We start from the raw sequence: 20,009 nt of genomic DNA, 5'->3' as shown, positions 1-20,009 counted from the left end.
GCCAGAAGACCTTAGTGATCTGGAGGGTTGATACACCATCCAGACCAGGAAAATACTAGGATTTTATTTAGAATTCCTACAAAAATAATTTACCATATTCTTTGGACCATAAGGCGCACTGGATTATAAGGCGCACAGTAAATTACCACGTCCAGGTGTGTCTTTGTCCACACATAAGGTGCACCGGATTATAAGGCGCACTAAATATTCTTCCCAAGTGTGTAATATCACTGCACCACTTTGCGTACACAGCTCTCTCCTGAGAGGGAGAACTATCCGTCGGGACGACAGAGTAGTTGGACAACACTGCCCTGTTTTTAACATAAGGCCAAAATAAATGTTTAAAATTATTGCTAGTGTGTATTCCGGGCGCAGGCTGCCTAAATGCTCCCACTTGGGAGTACTGTGCGCACACTGTGAGCTGCGTGGACTCTCTGCGGACGTTTTACCCTTCATAGTCGAGCGTACTGTTGCCAACATTTCTTGTGGCAAATTCCTACAATTCCCACACTTTCTACCTGTGGGACCAAGTTTATGGTGTGGCACCGCATACGTGCTCGTAAAAATTGAGTTCTGCACGTACCTGTATGCGCAGAGTCTGCCTCGAGTACACACAGACCTCTGCGGAGTGAAGTACGCCCGAGTATGTGGGGGCCTTTACATGAATGCACTTCTAGTTTCGACATTACAGTCAGGCAGTTTTGTAGACAGCTCAGGGGTCCGATCGGGTAGTGACACAGTGTATCGTAATGCTCCGAATATCCATTGAGTGAAGCGGCTGCGTTGCTAACCAAAGTCATACTTACACATTTTAACTGATTTTTGAGCACATTGTGCCACATAAAATTGGTCAGTAAGCACAACTTTAATCATATATAAGGCACACCTGATTATAAGGTGCACCATTTTTGAGAAGATTTAAGGATTTTAAGTGCGCATTGTAGTCAGAAAAATACGGTATTCAGCTCAATAACATTTTCTCCATTGCTCTCTGTATCATGATGCCATGCACTCCCTTCACAGATCTTTAGCAATGCAAACTGCAGGTGGTTTCTGTTTGACATCTCCGAGGCACTCGCTCGCTACACCCATTCTAGGTGTCAGCGAATATGTCTCCATCTGATCCCTCTGAGGGGCCAACTTGTCAATTAATTAGCCATGACTTGAGACTGGGAGTCGGCTTGCAGAGGAAACAGCTGCAGAAATGATGAGGAGGAAATCACCCAACATGCTGGAACAACACCAAGATGTGCAGTTGTCAGGGATTTTTAACAAAGCAAGAGGAGCGGGCCCATCAGGGGAGGCAGTGATGAGCAAACTTCTTGGTGGGGTAAATTTGAAGGTGGAGAAAGAGAGAGAGCAAGGGGAAAAACATGGACCCCAGTTTCTGTTCGTCAGCTCTTGCATTCCATATGTGAGGAAAATGAGTCAACCAAGTAAGTAATTACTGGAGGGGGCGGAGGATCATGTTGCACAAATATACAAAAAATAGATTTGCCTACTTATCCTGCCCTTGAGATTCATGTAAAAAATCCAATACTCATGTACACACCTGGATTTTAAGGTTGCAGAAATTGATGCATGCAAGTCTATTCAATAGTACTAATCAATCAAATTTCTTCCAGTTTTTAAATAATGATCCAAATTTTTATTCAGCTGTCATTTTAAGGCATTTTAAAATAATAAAAAATTGACTCCACAATATGAGCATGTTTTAAGTGTGAACAAAAAACAAAAAAAATACAGAATAAGATTTATAGAGCCTCCTGCGCTTCATTCTAAAATCAGTCAGACTCTTGTTTAATTTCGTCCAACTCCAAAGTCCAGCATCCAATAACTTGGTGTAATTATCAATTCTTCTCTGGGCCTTGGCTCACATGTGAAATCACTGTCACTCCGGTTTCTTTCATTTAAAGAAAACTGCGACCTCTGGTCTCCTCCTCAGCTGAATTAAAAAAATGTATCCATGCATTTGCATCATCACTTTCAGATTATTGTTGTGCTCGTTTTACTGGGTTGGGTAAATCTTCACTCTCACATCTCCAAACTATACAAAATGCTTCAACTCTGTGGTGTAGAAATGGTAAACGGCCTGTACTTGTATAGCACTTTATCAAGTCCGACGACACCAAAGCGCTTTACACTACAGTCAGTCATTCACACCCTGACGGTGGTGAGCTGTGTTAGCAGCCACATCTGCCCGGGGGCAGACTGACAGTCAGTCAGTCAGGCAAGGCTTTCTTACATCGGCACCACCGGGCCCTCTTACCGCTGCCAACAGGCAGGGACTCAAAGACTGAGACAGTTCTTGAAACAACAGTACTGTTTTACTGTATTGTAAAGTTTTTCTGTGGCACTAGTAACCTTTATTTGACAGTTCTGCAGACAGGAAAGGAGGCAGAGAAAGAAGAAGACATGCAGTTAACGGTACAGGCCAGGAATCAAACCCTGGATACCTGAGGACTGACCTCTGTACATGGGGCACCTGCTCTACCCACTGCACACAAACCGCTGTTTCCATGTTCACGGTCCACGCTGAGAGATGATGTGACCTGAATGATGACACACGCTATTTTTTGGCAGTGGATTTTAGGTTGAAAATCTTCATTTGTGAAAAGACTTGGTCCAACTCAAAGTGCTTCTTTCGCTTTAAGCCGTATTTTCTTACATATACCCATGCAGCCTCCCTCGGTCCATGCTTTCTTTCAAGCTTCTAAAAATTCTTTCATTAATTAAAACACAAGTTTACGCACTGGTGATTGTACCAGAGCCGTCACAAAAATGCTTCTGAGGTCTTTTTTTTTTTTACATTGAGTTCACATTTAGAGCTAATCACGTTGTTTATGGGAAGTTGTATTGTTTTCATGACAGTTTTAGCAATGTTTCAGCCTTCCAGGAATCGCTGCAGAAAGAATCAGAAGGCTTTGGGCCAACCAATTAACCTGACTCCGCCAGATAGATTTGCTCCGCATATCCATCTGGAAACCTTCCGTTGAAGTAATTTTGGGAAGGGGCGAAAATACTGGTTAGCTGATTGGCCTATGTTGGTGATAGACGGGCCAAATAAACCAATCAGATTCGTCGTCGCTCGTAACAGAGCGACGACGAAAACACAACCACAAGCCAAGCTACTCTTGCTGCTGCAGGTAAAGGCTCGTTAGCTCAGCAAAGAAATACTCTGTAATTCCGATAAAACTTGCTCGATAGCCACGCTAACGCTAGTTTCATCGGCTGAAGCCGCCATGCTGTTAAGACTGAACTGACGCGCTTCCCGTTGCGTCACACCTCAAGCCGCCTCAAAGCCAACGCTGATTGGACGTTCGTTTGGTGAACGGCTCCAAATTTTCTTCAACGGAGAGTATCCAGACTGATCTGCGAGTGAAACATTGAAAGCTCGCGAGATCAGGATGGTCTCACGAGGCTACCAACCAATAGCCTTGGGTATAAATCTTGAAAATGATAAAACTGAACCGATCAGTAGTTCTCTGTGCGCGTGTGAATCTGAGGCGTAATAAACTTCTTACAGAAACCTCTGGAGAGCTGTAGAAGGTGAGGAATTTCTTGTGTTGCTGGAGAAGTAGTAAAGAGCAAAATTACCTGGACTGTGCTGATAGAAAACTTCACTTTCATGTTTCAGATTTTCTGAAAGAGGTTTGAAAGAAACCCAGGAGGAAAGTACGTGTTCAGCAGTGACTGAAAACATGCTGGGACGGGTTCTTTATAGACTGTGCTCAAGGTAATACACTATATTAAAGGGACTAACAGCACAGTACCATTTAAGCTAAAATAAAAGGAAAAAAGCAGAAAAAAACCTGGATTGGAACCAACGGTACCCTGTGTGGGACTACTTTAGAGGCACACACCGTAGGGGATTGTTACTCCTGCTGCTTCCCACTCACTATAGCGATCCTCTCCTGCATCACTTAAGAAGTACCGTATCTTTTTCATGACTTACATTCGATTATGTTTGTACCTTTTTTAGCCATTCCCCATTCAGGCATAAAACATGATTTATTTCTGACTGTTGTCTGACGCTGTCCCCCTTTAAAGGGCTGGATCATTCAAGCAGATACCTGAAATCTAATATATAAAGATCTAGAGCCAGGAAATCACTCAAAGCCTTCATAAAGTGTCTTTGAGTCTTCCACACTTAATGAGTGTCATTTCTTTGACTCATAACAGGCACAGTTGCTCACTGTAGGATAATCCACTTATTCTCCACTACTTTTTTGTCAAAAGGTGGAAGCTAAAATCTGCAGGCTGTTTTCCAGGAATGCAGCTCTGGCGCTTCTCCACGATGTTAATACCGCTGACCACAACTGGTATCTAAGAAAGCAATTATTTTTAATATGTATCCAGTAAGAACGGCTAGTAATAGCAGCTATTTCTATCTGCTTTTATGCAATATGTGCATCTTATGTTTGACAATAGACATTAAGGGTACAGGTGATTTTTCAGCCCCTTTTTCCCCCCCTATCTTTATTACATTCGGAATATATCTATCTATCTATCTATCTATCTATCTATCTATCTATCTATCTATCTATCTATCTATCTATCTATCTATCTATCTATCTATCTATCTATCTATATATATATATATATATATATATATATATATATATATATATATATATATATATATATATATATTTGAACATAGCTACCTATTTTTCCTCTATTTACTCTAAAGAAATGGGGAAAACTTTCTTGTCACATAGTACGGTAGATAGATTTTTTTTTTTGCAAAGACAAAAATGGCTCTTGGGATCATAAAGGTGACTGGCCCATGTTTCACTTAAGGTGTAGTCAAAGTTTGGACCTTGGGTCATTTGTGGTCCTTGAAGTGATCTTGCCTGGCAGGCGACCACAAATATACAGGATAAAATGGTCACTGATGTGAAGCCTTCCAGCAAAGATTGAGACGAATTGAAATCTTAAAAAGCTAAATCTTACATACATCTATTTTTATCTTTTACTAACCACACTTGCTTTCTTTCTAATTTCCTAATTTATAGTTTTGGTCTTCCAATACCAAGATTTTCCCTCAATAACTATAAAATGGAAAGACATAAAACAACAATGTTTAAAATAAAATATTGGGTTCTAGCCCAGGTGTCCTAAATGGCCATTTGGTAAATTTATTAGGAGCCGTGGTGATGTGATTCTGCTGCGTGACTGCACTGTAAAACTGGGTTTTTACTGTCGGTTTTAAAGAAAGCAGGAAAGGATTACAGGAGTCACATTTTATACTAGGTTCAAAATCTTATATTAGCAATTAGAACAGTTAACATTACTAACTTTGAACACCAGTCTCTGATCGTTAGTAATGTTACTAAAACAGAACAACTTTACGGTCATTTGTTCAGTCTTTCTGGTTCCTACTGAAGACTTGCTCTCCCTTGCTAATTCACAGCCTGAATAAACCTGTAGAAAATATAGGTTCTTCTAAAATAGCTTCTGTTGCACTGTTTTGAACACCTCACTAAATTAAATCTGGATAACTTTAAATCTTTACTTCATAACAGCATCCACTGTGAAGACAGTGATGTTGGTAGCAAAACCTGTTAATCATAAAACCATAACCTTTGTTATGGTTTTATTATTATTTTTTCCTACTGTAAGGTGTTTGTTTGGCCCATCTTTTCCGCTACCTCTGATCATTAGTTTGCCATAACAAATCAGCTAAGCTTGAAGGTTAACTCATACATGGTACCTCTTCAGGCTGCCGTAGTGGTACTAGCACCACAGTTTGAGTGTAGTTACACGCTCACCAGATCTCGTCCTGGCATGACCCGATGACGTTTCTTTGACATTTTTGTTTCCACTTCAGACTCTGCATGTTCTCTGGCATCAGCTTCTGTTTTGCTGTCAAACATACTTTGGTTAGGTGGGATCAAACATTACATGTAGGGCCGATGGTACTTCAGTACCGTTAAAGCTCAGTCGGCTCCAGAATATCTGTAGAGAGGAACATGTTATATTGTTGCTGAATTAAGTTCAGGAAATGAGATTAAACTTTACTGGAATATAGGACTTCTGTGAAGTAATGAAGACCCTGGGGGGACAGTTGGCTTTTTCTTTATCCGAGGCTTTTCTTCTGTGCTGGACTTTTGGCTGTGGAGCTTTTACTTGTGCATATATGTATGCATTGCAGTGCTTCAGCCATCTGTATGCTTGAGCACGCTCAGTCAGTTTCTTGGCCTGCCAGCCACGAAGAGACAATATAGCATTATCTTAAGGAAGTCTCTCTTTGACATCATTATATGCGCAAATAGTAGAGAGGGGGTCTTGACCACACTAAACTGCACTTAATGAAATATCCACGAGACACTCCAGTAAAGTGGCGATTTTTCTTTTCTTACTGTGACCTATTCTGAGAGACAGCAAACGAGCTGTTTAATCCATAAAAAGGCTGTATTGGAGGAAACCCTACATAACATTATGCGTATCCTTATGATGACAGGTTGATTTCCCATCTATGGTTAGCTCTTTTTGGCTACCGTTCAGGTCTTCTGTATTTCCACCTGCCACTGATCCTAAATCAGCAAGTGTGCTCAGGCTTCTGCAGTTAGAAACATGTTTCTTATTATGGTTAAAAATAGTATGCAGTCTAAAATATGCATCCTATGTCCTTAAATATTAATTAGAGCACAAAAAGCATCCTGATTTTTTGCTGGGAAAAAAAAGCTTCCCCCAAATAAACAAAAAAGCAACAAAAATGCAGATTGTGAGGGGACATTATTGTGCCTTTTGGAACTTGGCATACTGTAATACTGGAGAAATGATTCGGTACATTTGCATGTTTTATGAGTGTTTGACTTTCTGAGAAACATATGAAGAGCAGGGGTTGCCAACACTCGGGTATGGAGGTGAGAAAGAGTTGAACAATGGACTAATACTGTGTTCAAGTCAAAGGAGTCGTCGGCAGTGAAAAAGGTATTTTTAATTAAAATCAGTTGGTAGCTGCCAAAGTGTGCAAAAGCTCACAGTTTGCATAATGTCATATAATCGTGACTAAGAGAGAGGCAGTGTATTTAGCAGCTCAAATTCTCCTAAAACTGATATTTGACTTTGTGAGCATGACTTGAATAATTAGACAAAGTGTAAATAAAACTTATGCTGGCATCCACCACTCCTGCAGGGGAGATATTATCGCTGCAGGATGTCTGATTACCTGTCTGAGCACAACGGTGACTCGCAGCACTGATTAACAGTTTAATATTAACAGCTTTCATTCAGAAACATTGCAGTTATTTAGGGCGCAGATTATATAGCTTTGACTGAGTTTGACATTTGAGAGCGAAAGTGGACCGAGAGACAAAAACATCCTACCATAGCACCAACATTTAGATGATTAACATATCTTTCTACCATGGCAGTACTTTGCAACTAATACGTAGATTCTTTAGCAGTAGGCTGACAGGATTTGTTATTGGAGATGTACCAATCAGAGTTTTGTGACTTAGCTCTGATGTCGGGTTTTTTAAGGCTTTGGCTTTCGTCTTTAGCATTTGTACAAGCCATGAGCTGGCCTGGGTAATCATTAGTACATGTTCTCTCCTTTCTGAATAAACTAATCATGTCTCGACGACGTGTCATAGAACATTTAAGTATCTTCCTAAATTTATCCGTTTCCTCTGCCTTCTGAAAAATGACTGAAACCGAGTCTTCTGACAGTTACAACGTTCACACTAAAGAGTGTTGTGAGACATGCCAGGGCTTAGTATAGTGCTTTTACTTAAATTAAAATCACTAGACTTTCCCTACCCAGCAGCCATCAGGCGGGGCCAATGAAGATGGCGGTGAGCCGATTTCTCTCGATTTCTATGCTTATTACATTTATATAAAATGCTTATTACATTTATATAAAATGTGGCAGTGCTGCAGCAAAGCCGATCATGAGTTACAAAAACTGACCAGCCCTGGACTCAGTGTTGCTGCCTCTGCCGTGTGACAAGAGCTCCTTTTAAACTGTGACAAATCTGAACTGGATTGTAGCTGGAGGACTTATTAGCTGGAAACCACAGACACAAAGTGCTTATCCCACTTTCTCTCTATGCTTAACCCATGTTCCACATTAATATTCCAGTGAGTGTAGGCAGGCTACAGCCTTGGTCCCGTGTGCTGTTATATATTGGTGTCCCTGCAGATAGGCTGCAGATAAACCTGACACGCTGCTACCCTATGTTTATCAACTTGAGTAATTGGATTGTCTATTTGCTGTCCTAATCATCGAAGCAGATAACTAAATAAATAGCCTTAAATACATAGATCCTTTGTGACACGCATCAATTGGCTACAAAGATTGAAAGAAAGTGATGGAGACATCTTTGCAGAATTGAAAACTTTATAGTAAAAATCTGAAAAAAATATTGAGCTTATTAGGGAAACCTCCCAAAGAAGCTGAAATCTAAGCAGAAGTCAGAGTTTAAACCACTGAGGTGAATCTTCAAAAGAAAAAAAGGAAGGTCTGAGTATTAGAGACTTTAAAATTCAAGGAATCAAATTAAAGGAACTCTACCTGAATTTATTTTTGTCTTGTTAAGAAAAATGCTTTTTTTCCCGCAATATTTTATGAGTTTAAAAACGTAATTTGATAATAATTGAGCAACTGCGCGATCAAGCATGTCGGAACTTTTTTTGTAGGAATAAGCAGCGAGACATTGCAGGACGATCTGTTGGCTCTTACTGTAGCTGCGTCAATTGTTCCCATCTTGCTTTCTGACAGTTACGCAATACTGTCAGCAGATCGCACGACAATGTTTATATCTGCTGATTGTACCCGGTGCAAAGTTCTTTGCAGGCCCAAAAAGGACTAAGTAAACACTATCAGGACGAGTACTTGGCTTATATTGTTGAATTTGAATATGAATATGTTTTTTGTGGATTTTTAATGGTGTGACAGCACGGAGAAATCTCACCCACTCTGCATCCTGTAATCGACTGATCAAATGTAATCAATAATTGAGATTGTCTTTTATTTCTGGGAAGAGAATACCAACAATTGCATTATACAAGCTTGTATGGTTAAAAATATATGATTTTACCCCAAATAGCAGTTTATTCATGCATAACTACTCAGATACTCAAAGATCTTGTGCAATAGAGTCTCTCTTTTTAACAGAGATACATTTTGTGCATAACTCCGTTGCTTGAGGCGAGCAACGACAGATTGGTGTGTCTCGGCATGGATCGTGTTCAGATTGCTAAAACCATCCTTAAAACACCTGTAATTATCACTGTGTGTGTGGATTTGATCAGACGGCGATCGGTGTCATATGAACTGGTGTGACATGGTTGGCCTCAGACCTCAAATTAATGTCAATTTAAATTGCAGGCTGTACCGCTGGACACTCTTGGGCTCTTAACTAATACAGAACAGATGTTTTGGGGCTTTGCAGTACAAAGTATGTTGGTTTTGATCCATAAAGCGTGATTCTTACAAAATGTACCGAAACACTACGACAACAACGTACCTGACTTAGAACCGCTGCTGCTACTGGATCGGATTGGAAGGTGTCGCTTTGGTTACAAGCGCTGCCTTCTGCAGATCCAAGCTGACACGTTAATGTGAACCAAGCCTGTTGTCTGCCAGCTAAAATAAAAGATGAAACACGCGAGGCAGTTACTGAGCTGCTGATTCTACGAACCCCTCAAATGAATAAAGTCCAGTACAATAATGAATTATAGATGATATTTTGGAGTTGGGATACTAACCTGGAATGTAAGACATCAGTCAGCTTGTGCTGCACCTCTTCAGGGGACAGTGTTGGTCAGGTCATGCGATGCATTCACTGAAGCTATTCAGTTCATTAAAACAGAATGTGTTGTATTATTTGATAAGCGATGTCTTGTTCAGAGCGCGCTTCAGCGGAGATGACACGAGTGCCGTTCTTACCTGTGACTGACCACCCACCGAATGGAAACGGGCTTCTTAACAGACATGGCTGTCGGATTATGTTAAATGTAATGCCTTTCAAACAGTATACAGTGCAACCCACCACATCGGGTCCTGAGGGATGCTGCAGAGCCTGATAATGATGCCTGGTATGCATGCATGCATGTGTGTGTGTGCTTGTACTTGCAGCTGGGTGAGAATATTATGTTTTTCGCATTTCACTAGTAAAGTGAGGACTTTGACGTAGAAAGAGGACCTTTTTTGGCCCCCACTTTTTTTTGGGCTAGGGGTTAGGTTTAGGACTAAGATGTCAATTAGGTTTGAGTTGGGGCCAGGGCTAGGGCATAGGAAGGATGGAAAAGAAATGGTAGTCAATGGGAGTCAAGGCACGGTCCTCTTAGTATTTTAAAACAAGGATGTGGGAGGAGACATTGAACCCCCCCCCCCCCCCCCCCCCCATGTCCCCACTTCCATGTATTTTATTAGGATTGTATCTGAATGACCAACAATAAGTAGTGCTTAACAGTGAAGTGGCAAAAGAATAACATGTTTTTGAAGTTTTCTTTCTTCACATAACATCCTAGAAGTGCATTTAGTTCTATTTAATTTGTTTCCCCAAAACCCCATCCTGTACAACGATTGCCTTGAGAAGTCAGGTGATTTGTAAATAAATATAGTAAATGATTGACTTTAATAAATACCACTTAAAATTAACAATGAAATGACAAATGCAGTCCTTTGTAAAAGTATTCATTTAAGATTTAATGGCACCAGAGGTCTTTATTCACAGTTAGCCGACACGGAGCAAAGAGAAGGAAGTGTGGAAGAGAGGCGCTCTACCTTTATACATTTTGTCACATTACAAACACTGACTTCAATATGTCTTATTGGGATTTGAATGGACAGTCCCAACAGTAGAAGTAGTGCACAATTGTGAACTTAAAGGAAAATGATGAGCGATATTGAAATAAAAATTACGCTGTGGGGAGTTTTGTCCTAAACAGAGACAGGGACCAGAGTTGATAAAGGTGAATGTTTCACAATTCTCCTGCATTACAAGAAACCCTCTTAGAAGCTGCAGAAGACTTGAGACTGGGTAGAAGTTCACCTTTCAGCCGGACACTTACCCTAAACATACAGCCAGAGTTATGACGGAGCACTTTGGAACAAAGCATATTCTTTTATTAGAACTAATCCAAATCCAATTGGAGAATTCATGCAGAGACTTGAAAATTATTCTTAACTGAACCTCCCCACACAACCTGGCAAAGACAAAATGTAGTGTTGGGTGTGCAAAGCTGGGAGAGCGGCTGTGACTGCAGAGAAAGATGGCTCTGAAAAGTAATGACTCAGGGGTGCTGAATACAAATGCAAGCCACACTTTTCAGATTTTTAAAAAGGAATTTGGAAAGCCATTCATCGTTTTCTTTGTCCTTCAAAACTATGGCCTATTTTGTGTGGATCTGTCATGTAAAAATCTATAAAAATCCATTTATGTTTGTGGTTTTTAACATTAGTGACTTAATGTGATAAAGTTCAACATGTATGTAAACTTTTGCGCACTCTCACAAATTCAGGTACTTACAGATTCACTTCTATACACAAAACCCCTATTATTATTATTATTATTATTATTATCATTATTATTATTATTATTATGTTTAGCTGTCACTTTATACATTTCGTATTAAATCAAACTGTCAAGGCGCTGGTTGTTTGTACCTGTAATACCTTAGCGGTTGGTTCTGCTGTTCTTTTTATATCTCTCCTTGCAGGTGTAGAATCAGACTCAGGGGATGTTATATTGCTCTCTCCCTTTCCTTTCCTCTTTCTCTTTCACCTTTTCAGCATTTCATCTCATCTGTTTCTTGCCTTTTTTCTTCCTCTTTTACCTTCCCATTTCAGTGTCCATTGAACATGAAATAGGCCCAGCATAAAATCCAATGAAGCTCCTTGCATATATGAATAAAGTGGAGTACCATGGCGAGAGCAGTAAGGCTCCACTCGTGAAAGTAAAATCTGTTGGGCTCTTTTTGGCGTTAAGGAAACAATTCTTACTGCTATGTTGCCAGACAGGACACACACACACACACACAAACTTTAGTGCACTTTAGGCAATCAGATGAGTGTGTTAATCCCAACCTGGGCTGTTTCAGACATACTAAGAAGGAAACGACTAATCCATCAGCATCGTTGGCAGGTTTAAGACCAACACGTGGTGCTGCATGCTTGTTAAACCGTTAGTATGTTTATGTGCGCCGTTGGCTGTATGGCCATCTAGAGTTGGCGGGGCAATCTGGACGTCTCAGGTGCCTGAATGCGTGGATAACAGCTCTCAGCTGATTAGAACCGCCAAGGTTTGCGCTCACGCTTATGTGTCATTACCGAGCGGCCCGGCTCCTCCTGCCTGCTGTAAATTACCGGGTACAAGACACGCACACTTGGGGAGTGTTTTTTTGCGTAGCCACTTATTACCACTCGCCCATGTTCTCTGCGCGGCGCATATGTTGCCGTAATTGCCGTGTAAGTGCGGTGACGGCCACTCAAGTGCACATATGTTCACGCGCTAGCCTTGGTTCGGCTTTCCGGGAGTAAATAATCCACTCTTGACGCCGCGTATTGAAATGTGATTAAACTGAGAGGGCTGGTGATGGCAGCGGCGTTGTTCTACAGAGGCCTTTTTGAATGGCTGCTCCTTGCGTTGTGCGGCTCCTGTTTGTTTGCCTGAAGCCGCGTTGGGGTGATGAATTTTTTAACGCCAAGAACACCCAAAGGCAGAGATCGTCTCCGTCAGCGGGGGTGCACGAGCTCAGCTCACGCGCGCGCGGCCCGCCGTTACGACGCGGATGTTGTGTTGTTGTGATTTGGGAGAAGGCGCGTTGTTAACTGCAGAACTTGAGTTGCGTGCGTCCCCCTGTCCATCAGGGCGCTATGTGGAGGCATATTTGAAGTGTTACTATGGAAACCAAGCACTGCCGTTATATCCTGATGAGCCTTTCTCTGCTGCTTCGTCTGCTGTCACACTTCTTGCGTGATTTTTAAAAGATTTTTTTTAACAGTTTCCCTCCGCCGTAGGGCTCTGAGTGGATTCATCAGCTCCTCTTTTATTCATCAACATCATCGGCCTAGGCCATTCTCGCTTTTTCCCCCCACTCCCCCTCCTCTTAACCTCCTCCCCACCCTTTTTCTCTTTTTTTTTAATCCTCTCATACTAATCATGTCTTTTTTCGTCTTTCCTTCTCGCGTTCATTCCCCACACCCCCTGCCTTTTCGCTCTCCCTCCCTTCCCTCCCTCTTCTGGGTTCCTTATTGCCGTTCCTTCATCCACCTCCATCTCTTTTGTGTATGTCTCTATTTATTCTTCGCTCTCCTCTCCTCTTCTCTTTTCTCTGCTGCCTTCCTCCCACTCGCTTCCTCCTCCTTTGCGCCTTTTCTTCTTCGTTGCCGTCCTCATGGAGAACTCGGCTCGTTTACAATTAGCATGTGCACCTGCAATTACGCCTGACAAACCACTGGTAATTAGACCTTTTTGAGAGACAGTGTTTTTTTTGTTTTTTTTTTTCATGTGGAGATCAGGTCTCCTCCACACTGTTCGGCCTCTTCTGTCTTCTCTTGTCCCTTTTTTGCTTGCTTTTTTTCCCCCCCTCACTTGTCCTGTTCGCTTTTGGCTTTCTTGAACTTTAAACGGGTGGATTAGCTCTGGAAATAAAAGAGGGACAAGCCTCTCCCTCTGGCTTTCATTTACTCCTTTGCCCAAATTCTTGCTCCACGCTTAATGTAGTATTTGAGCATGAACTTACACTTATTAGGATTTCTCATCTATATCTCTGCAGGAAATATGCCCAAATCTGTGACTCCGCTGTTAACTTTTGCATCAGGCTATGACTAATTGTGTTTTTCTCTGCTTGTCACCTCTCTGCGCTTATATCTTTTCATCTCTCCTCTCTGTTCTTCCCCCATGGTCCCCCCCCCCCCCCCTCCTCCCTTGCTCTTTGTCTGCGCGCAGCGAGGAGCTGTAAATACGTGTCATAATAGTAAATAATAGGTTATCAGTCGACTTCAAGGAGCAGCATATTGATCTTAGAGGTTTGGAGGGTGTAGCAATCATTGTGGAGGACAATAAATTGGAAATTTTATTTAAGCTTGACTGAAAGTGCCTTAGTATAAACCCAATGAGGGAGCATAGGAGAAGAGCCTGGCTAAAACATTCATACCCTTTAATGGTTTCACATTTTGTCACGTTGAAACCGCAAATTTCAGGGTATTTTATCTGGATTTTATGTGACAGGCCGACACAAAGTAGTAGAGCTTCATGATGTATTGAATCATCATCGTAATCATCAGTGTGTGCAGGACTGAAATAATAAAAAAGGAATACTTGGATGTAATATTTGAAAGGATGCAACATTTAAAATGTGATAAAGTCTCACTCTTAATGCCCTCAGCTGATGGAGATTTAGTGCCTGAGATGCTAAAGCTCACTGAGAGCGGTGCAGACTTTGCAATGATAACTTAAACTAAAAGTCAGATACCCATAACTTATATTGACACTGCAATTTTTAGTTAACCTGGGACGGCTCCATTTGAATCCGTTTGGCAAAAGGCGGGACATTCAGCACAACTCTTGGAGCTGATTGGGTGACACCTAGTGCCCGCCTACCAAAGGTTGGTTTTAGCCAATCATGATATAAAACTAAAATATAAGCAGCAGGCGTCATGAGAAATCACAACAAGGTGAGATAGTCACAAGGCATTTCTTGCTGTTCTTCTTTCAAAAAAGAATTTATGGATTCTTACCAAACAGATGCGATAGCAGCAGCTGCGCCTGTGTCCTCCTGTGCTGCCGTGTTTATGTTTGTTCAGCTGTGGGCTCAGCAGCTCTTGCTTTTGACACACCGGTATGTCCCGCCTTAAACCTCAATGCTGCAGCGTGATTGGCCCGAACTGTTTTTGGTTCGGACACAAACGGTTGAAGCCGGAGCGGTACACGATGTATTCTTGTGTGTTTGTGAACGCACAAATATCGTGTGAATTCATCAAAGGTTAATTTTTAGTAATAGTATCATAATCACATATTCATGTTGTACGTGTAGCCCTACAAGAGTGTAAAGTGATTAATTGTTACACATTTTCTAACAATTGCCTTCAATAATTTCTTGAAACCGCTAGATTTTTAATCTTATGTTCTCTACATTTATTTTGATCATTATTTTTTTTATATTGTATATGTTGTGCGTCAGATTGTGTCCATGTTTTATAAATGTTCTTTTGTAATAAGGTTCTGTTTGTTTAATTTGCTTTGGCGCTGCCTCGGCACCAGGTCATTGTTGCAACCGAGAATTGGCGCTAAACCATCTTACCTGATTAAATAAAGGTTAAGTAACATAAGTTAAGTAAAACATAAAAGCTGTGGTATGTATTTGTATTCACTCTCCCTTAGTCCATACATTGTACAACCATCGAGCACTTACATGTGTTTTGGGGCACACAGACAGCTTGGCACATGTAAAGACTGTTTATGCCCAATTCTGGTTTTAAATAGCTCAAACTCAGATTGGAAGAAGAGCATACATGAACATAGGTTTTCCACTCCTGCTACAACTTCTCAATCAGATTTAAGTATGGATTATGACTTTACCATTCTAACACATTAATATGCTGTGATCCAAACCATCCATGTAGCTCTGCTGGTGTGTTTGAGGTTGTTCGTCTAGACTCTAGAATGTGCACCTCCAGCTCAGTATCTTGTCTTTTTCAGATTCACAGCTTTTCTTCCAAGATTGCCTCGCATAGCTCCATCCATTTTTCTGTCATCTCTGTCCCATTTGAGGTAACACATCCCCACAGCATAGGATGATGTGCAGGGTTAGTTTGGTTAGCATTGTGCATGTACACCATAGAAGCTCAGTCTTGGACTCATCTGTCCAGGGTACCTCCTTTAAGATTTGTCCTCTCCCCTACATGGGAAATCAGTGAATTTAGAGGACAGCCATGTCTTGGTAGTCTTGCACTTGGGCCATACTGTTTCCCCTTCTGAATGATGGACTGAACAGTGCCTTCTGGATTTTTTTAATGACATTCTTGTAAAAAACTTTACTTTTCTGTGCCGTCCACAGGACCTGCAACACCAGGAGTAAATTTGTGCGACAGTTTCAGTCTTTGTTGACTTATATTGTGTTTTTAATCTCAAAGATAGACACCGGGCGATCACAACATGAGAGAATGTGCTCCTCTACTTTTTTGTCTTTTTTTCACAATTTTTTTTTCTTACAAATACTTAAAACCTGTTTTTGTATCAGGCTAAAATGAAAAGGTCAACATTTTTCTTGAGGCAGAGTAGCGCTGAAAGTAGTGAGGGAATTGGGAGAGAAGGAGGAGGGAGAGAAAAATGAGTGAGAAACTCAGCGCAGCTCTGTTGGAGTTGTCTAATGGTCACTTAGCCCGGCAGTGAGTTCATGACGCTGTGAGCCTGTCAATCTGTCAAAACGCACCCAGTACTACCCCGACTCTATCAAAACTGACTCACACGTCCAGCCCGCAATGGATTTAGAGTTGCTGGTGGATGCTCTGTGAAAGAAAGTAACATCACTCTGTAGTTTGATCACTTTACGTCTGTTTTCCCCTGACCAGTACTGTCCATACTATTAACCTAAGACAAACTACGGTGTGAATAATAAGTAAATATATTGTATTCATTTTTTTTTTGTATTTTGATATATTTACTACTATCCAATACAGTTGCTACAGCTTCCTACCAAAACTGCTGCGATGCACATAAGCATGGACAGGACTATGTCTCTGACAGTGTTTACCTACAAATGTGTGTGTTTCACCGTCTTACTGATTGTAGGTCTGGTACAAAAGCAAAACTGCTCAGTTTGTGATGTTTCACGCTTCAGACCCTCTCCGTATTCCAGGCAGCTTTAAAAGTTGCTCAAGCTCGGACTCCTGTCTGTTTCCCTGCATTGACTGTGGAAAACCGACAAGCAGAGGTTCCCCAGATGTTAACTCTTTCTCTCTTCTCTCCTTCCAGGGACGGCATTTACAATCCTCCACGATGCTTGTCAGCCTCCACCCTTCTCCCTCCCATCTTCAGGACAAGTGTTTGGTCTCTCCTTCCTCAGCTCAGCGCTCTCATCCTCCTTCGGATCAGTTGTACCGTCACTCTCACCCCCAGTCCCGGCTCACACTGCCCTTCCTCTCTTTGTCCTTGTCTCTGCTCCTCCTCTCCATACTCCTCTTGCCTGTCTGCGAGTCCCGGAGAGGTGGAGGTCCGGGAACGGGGCCTGGAGGTGCCCCAGGTGGACAGGGAGGCCAGAGAGGAGGCGGAAATCAGAGGGGTGCTGTCATCCCCCCTCATTACTCTCCAGGATCGCCGGCACTTCCCCCCATCAGCCCCAAACTGATTAGCTCGCTCAGTATTGCCGTCATCCTGGTGGGCAACTCCAGTGAAGTAACTTTGGGCGCAGGACTTGAGAAAGAGGACTTCCTACACATCCCTTATCCCCCTAAAGTCGATGTTGTCACCATGAACGAGACCGACCCGAAGAGCATCATCAATCGGATCTGTGCCCAGATGACTAGGAACTCGTTACAAGGAGTAGTGTTCGGTGACGACACGGATCAGGAGGCCATTGCTCAGATCCTGGACTTTATCTCTGCTCAGACACACATTCCCATCCTGGGGATCAGAGGGGGGTCCTCCATGGTCATGGCTGCCAAGGTAAGAAGCCAAACTATTGGAGATTTATTTTCAAAGATTATCATTTTTTGCTCATATTTATAAAGATAATAGCTCTCAACCTGCTGTGGTAGCGTGTCAGCTTCAGCAGTGCGAACAGGTACAAGAGTCCAAATGGTCCGTTTTAGGTTTAGAAGATAGGGCTGCCCTTCACTGTTAGCACTCATTCCTTTGCAGCCTTTCAACAGATCGATTTTTTTTCTCCTGCTAATCGACGTCACACTGGGCCTCCTGACAATGGGTCGACTCAACCTTTAAAGGACTCACAGTGGGAAACTAACAAGTCCAAAAACATCTCTGTGGGACTGTACTCGGGTCGGAAGGTGTAAAACATTAAACAGAGCAGGAGAGGAAAAAAACAAACATCAAGATGGAAACAGTATGAGGAAAAAGTAAAATGCCACAACACACTATCAAAATGAACATCAAAGACTGAAAACGGCTGAATGAACGTGACTTGGTGTTGAAGTCAGCGGTACAAACATAGTCCAGTGTGAAAACCCGCAGTGATTTTATGGTTTATCATATTTACACAAAAATGTAAAACACAAATGTTAAGCAAACGTGACTCCTACTACTGCTGAAATAATACAAAATATGGACTAATACGGTTATAACGATCTGAACTCACAACCATTTTTTTTCAGCGGGCAGCACCTAATGGGAGAGGTGTGACTGTGTCTGCTGACAAGATTTAAACGCATATCATTTTCTAAAACTTGGTATAATATAAACCTGGTACAGTTAATGGAAACTGCAGCAGCCTCTTACAAATAATGGCCATCAATCAATTTATTTATGTTTAGTGGGTTCACTATGTCTTTTTAGTGTTAAATGTTTTTTCTCCACAGGATCATGGTGGTACTTATTGAGGTTTCTATTTTTGTTCCTTTTAGAAAACATACATTTAAGCATTTAAACATTTATAGGAGTATGTAGTGATGCCCCTGGTTGGTTTGATTAAGCTTTGATTCTGCATGTTTCTGCTGATTGGAAGACATATTAACATTTTCTGAATTGGCTCAGCTCATCCTAACTTGAATCTGATAGATAAAAGATTAGGGTGGTGACAAGGAGGTGTCAAAGATTTGTAGCTCCTCACCAAAAATGAATAATAAAACAACACCAGCGGAAAGATGCAAAAAGGGTATGAATGCTTTGATGCCAACATGGATTCTTTCAATTATTTATCTGTAAAAATGATTTTCAAGTTATAAAATTTAAATAAAAACAGACATTATTATTGTTCTTTCAGAGGCCACCAGACTTTCGTTCAGTTCTTTCTGAAAACCTTTCCATACCTGTCCAGGAGAGTTTGTCCATTCTGGTGGCTCACACTTGGCCAATCTGTAGTTGGTGCACTGCTGTTTTTAAGGGCATGGAGGCCCATCCTCCTTTGCTATACACATCTTGCAAAATTCATTAAAGATAGAATGCATTTTATTTGCTGATCAATTTGATTTGTTTGTATTCGACGAACTGGAATTGCTTTGGAATTAGCAAACTAGCATTAGCCTACCAGATGTTTTGGTTAAGGCATCTGTTTTTGAAAGAAAGTCATACAGGTAGGCCGTTTGAGCACCTGTTAGTCAACCAAGGCCGTCATGCAGAGAAACGCTATAGAAACTCACAACCTTACTCTTGAGCTTGTTAGCTTTGGACAAAAGGTGATGCTGCCTGCCTGTTATGTTTCAAGCTCTATTATGTGTTTGAATGTTTGAATTGTTTGAATTGATTGTGAACTGCATGTCTATGTCTTCATTTTTAGTTCACGTAAGCGACCTCATCTAGCGGCGCTGCAGGTGAGGGAGACTGAATGTCTTATTATTTTCAGCACTTTATACTGTTTTAATACAGAGCTGCTGGAGTTTAGATTAGTGTTTTTCCTGCTGATCTGTGCAGGCGTCAGAGCTCATTTCCTCCAACAGCCTCGTACACCAACCAGCCTATCAGTGAAGGTTAAAACATGGCAACTGCTTAAAAACTCATGTTTCCTCTCTTATTCAGTCCGTATTTAACGTATAAGTGTGCGGTAAGAACACAATGATCAAATGGAGAAAACGTTAAACATTTATTAGTTATTCTTTTGTTTTAGCAGGAATTACTTGGTTTTATATAGTCAATTTTTATTCCCTTTTCTTAGTTTCTATAAAACAAAACTAAAATATCCACAAACTATTTTCTATTTTTTATAAGGCGTAGGCAGCATAAATAAACCAGTTAGGAGCTAAATTACAAAGAAAAAATAAATAAATGTGGGAGATCTTTGTTTTACGGAAGGAAAAATCAAGCAATTCGAATCCTGTATGACTATTAGTCTAAATAGTAGCGATAATATAACTAATGTTCTGGGTTTGGTCTTGTGCT

At 41.3% G+C, this 20,009-nt stretch overlaps 1 protein-coding gene across 1 annotated transcript in view; it reads left to right on the top strand.

Annotated features, from left to right (window-relative positions):
• grin2bb (glutamate receptor, ionotropic, N-methyl D-aspartate 2B, genome duplicate b) overlaps positions 1-20,009 on the top strand; it is a 155,029-nt gene that overhangs the window by 23,688 nt on the left and 111,332 nt on the right. The window contains 1 exon segment of the mRNA XM_036136844.1: positions 16,935-17,624. Coding sequence (XP_035992737.1) covers positions 16,935-17,624 — 690 coding nt within the window.

The sequence above is a fragment of the Fundulus heteroclitus genome, chromosome 5, assembly GCF_011125445.2.
Source record: "Fundulus heteroclitus isolate FHET01 chromosome 5, MU-UCD_Fhet_4.1, whole genome shotgun sequence".
NCBI classification, from domain to species: domain Eukaryota; kingdom Metazoa; phylum Chordata; class Actinopteri; order Cyprinodontiformes; family Fundulidae; genus Fundulus; species Fundulus heteroclitus.
This window is presented reverse-complemented; position numbering and strand designations above follow the sequence as displayed.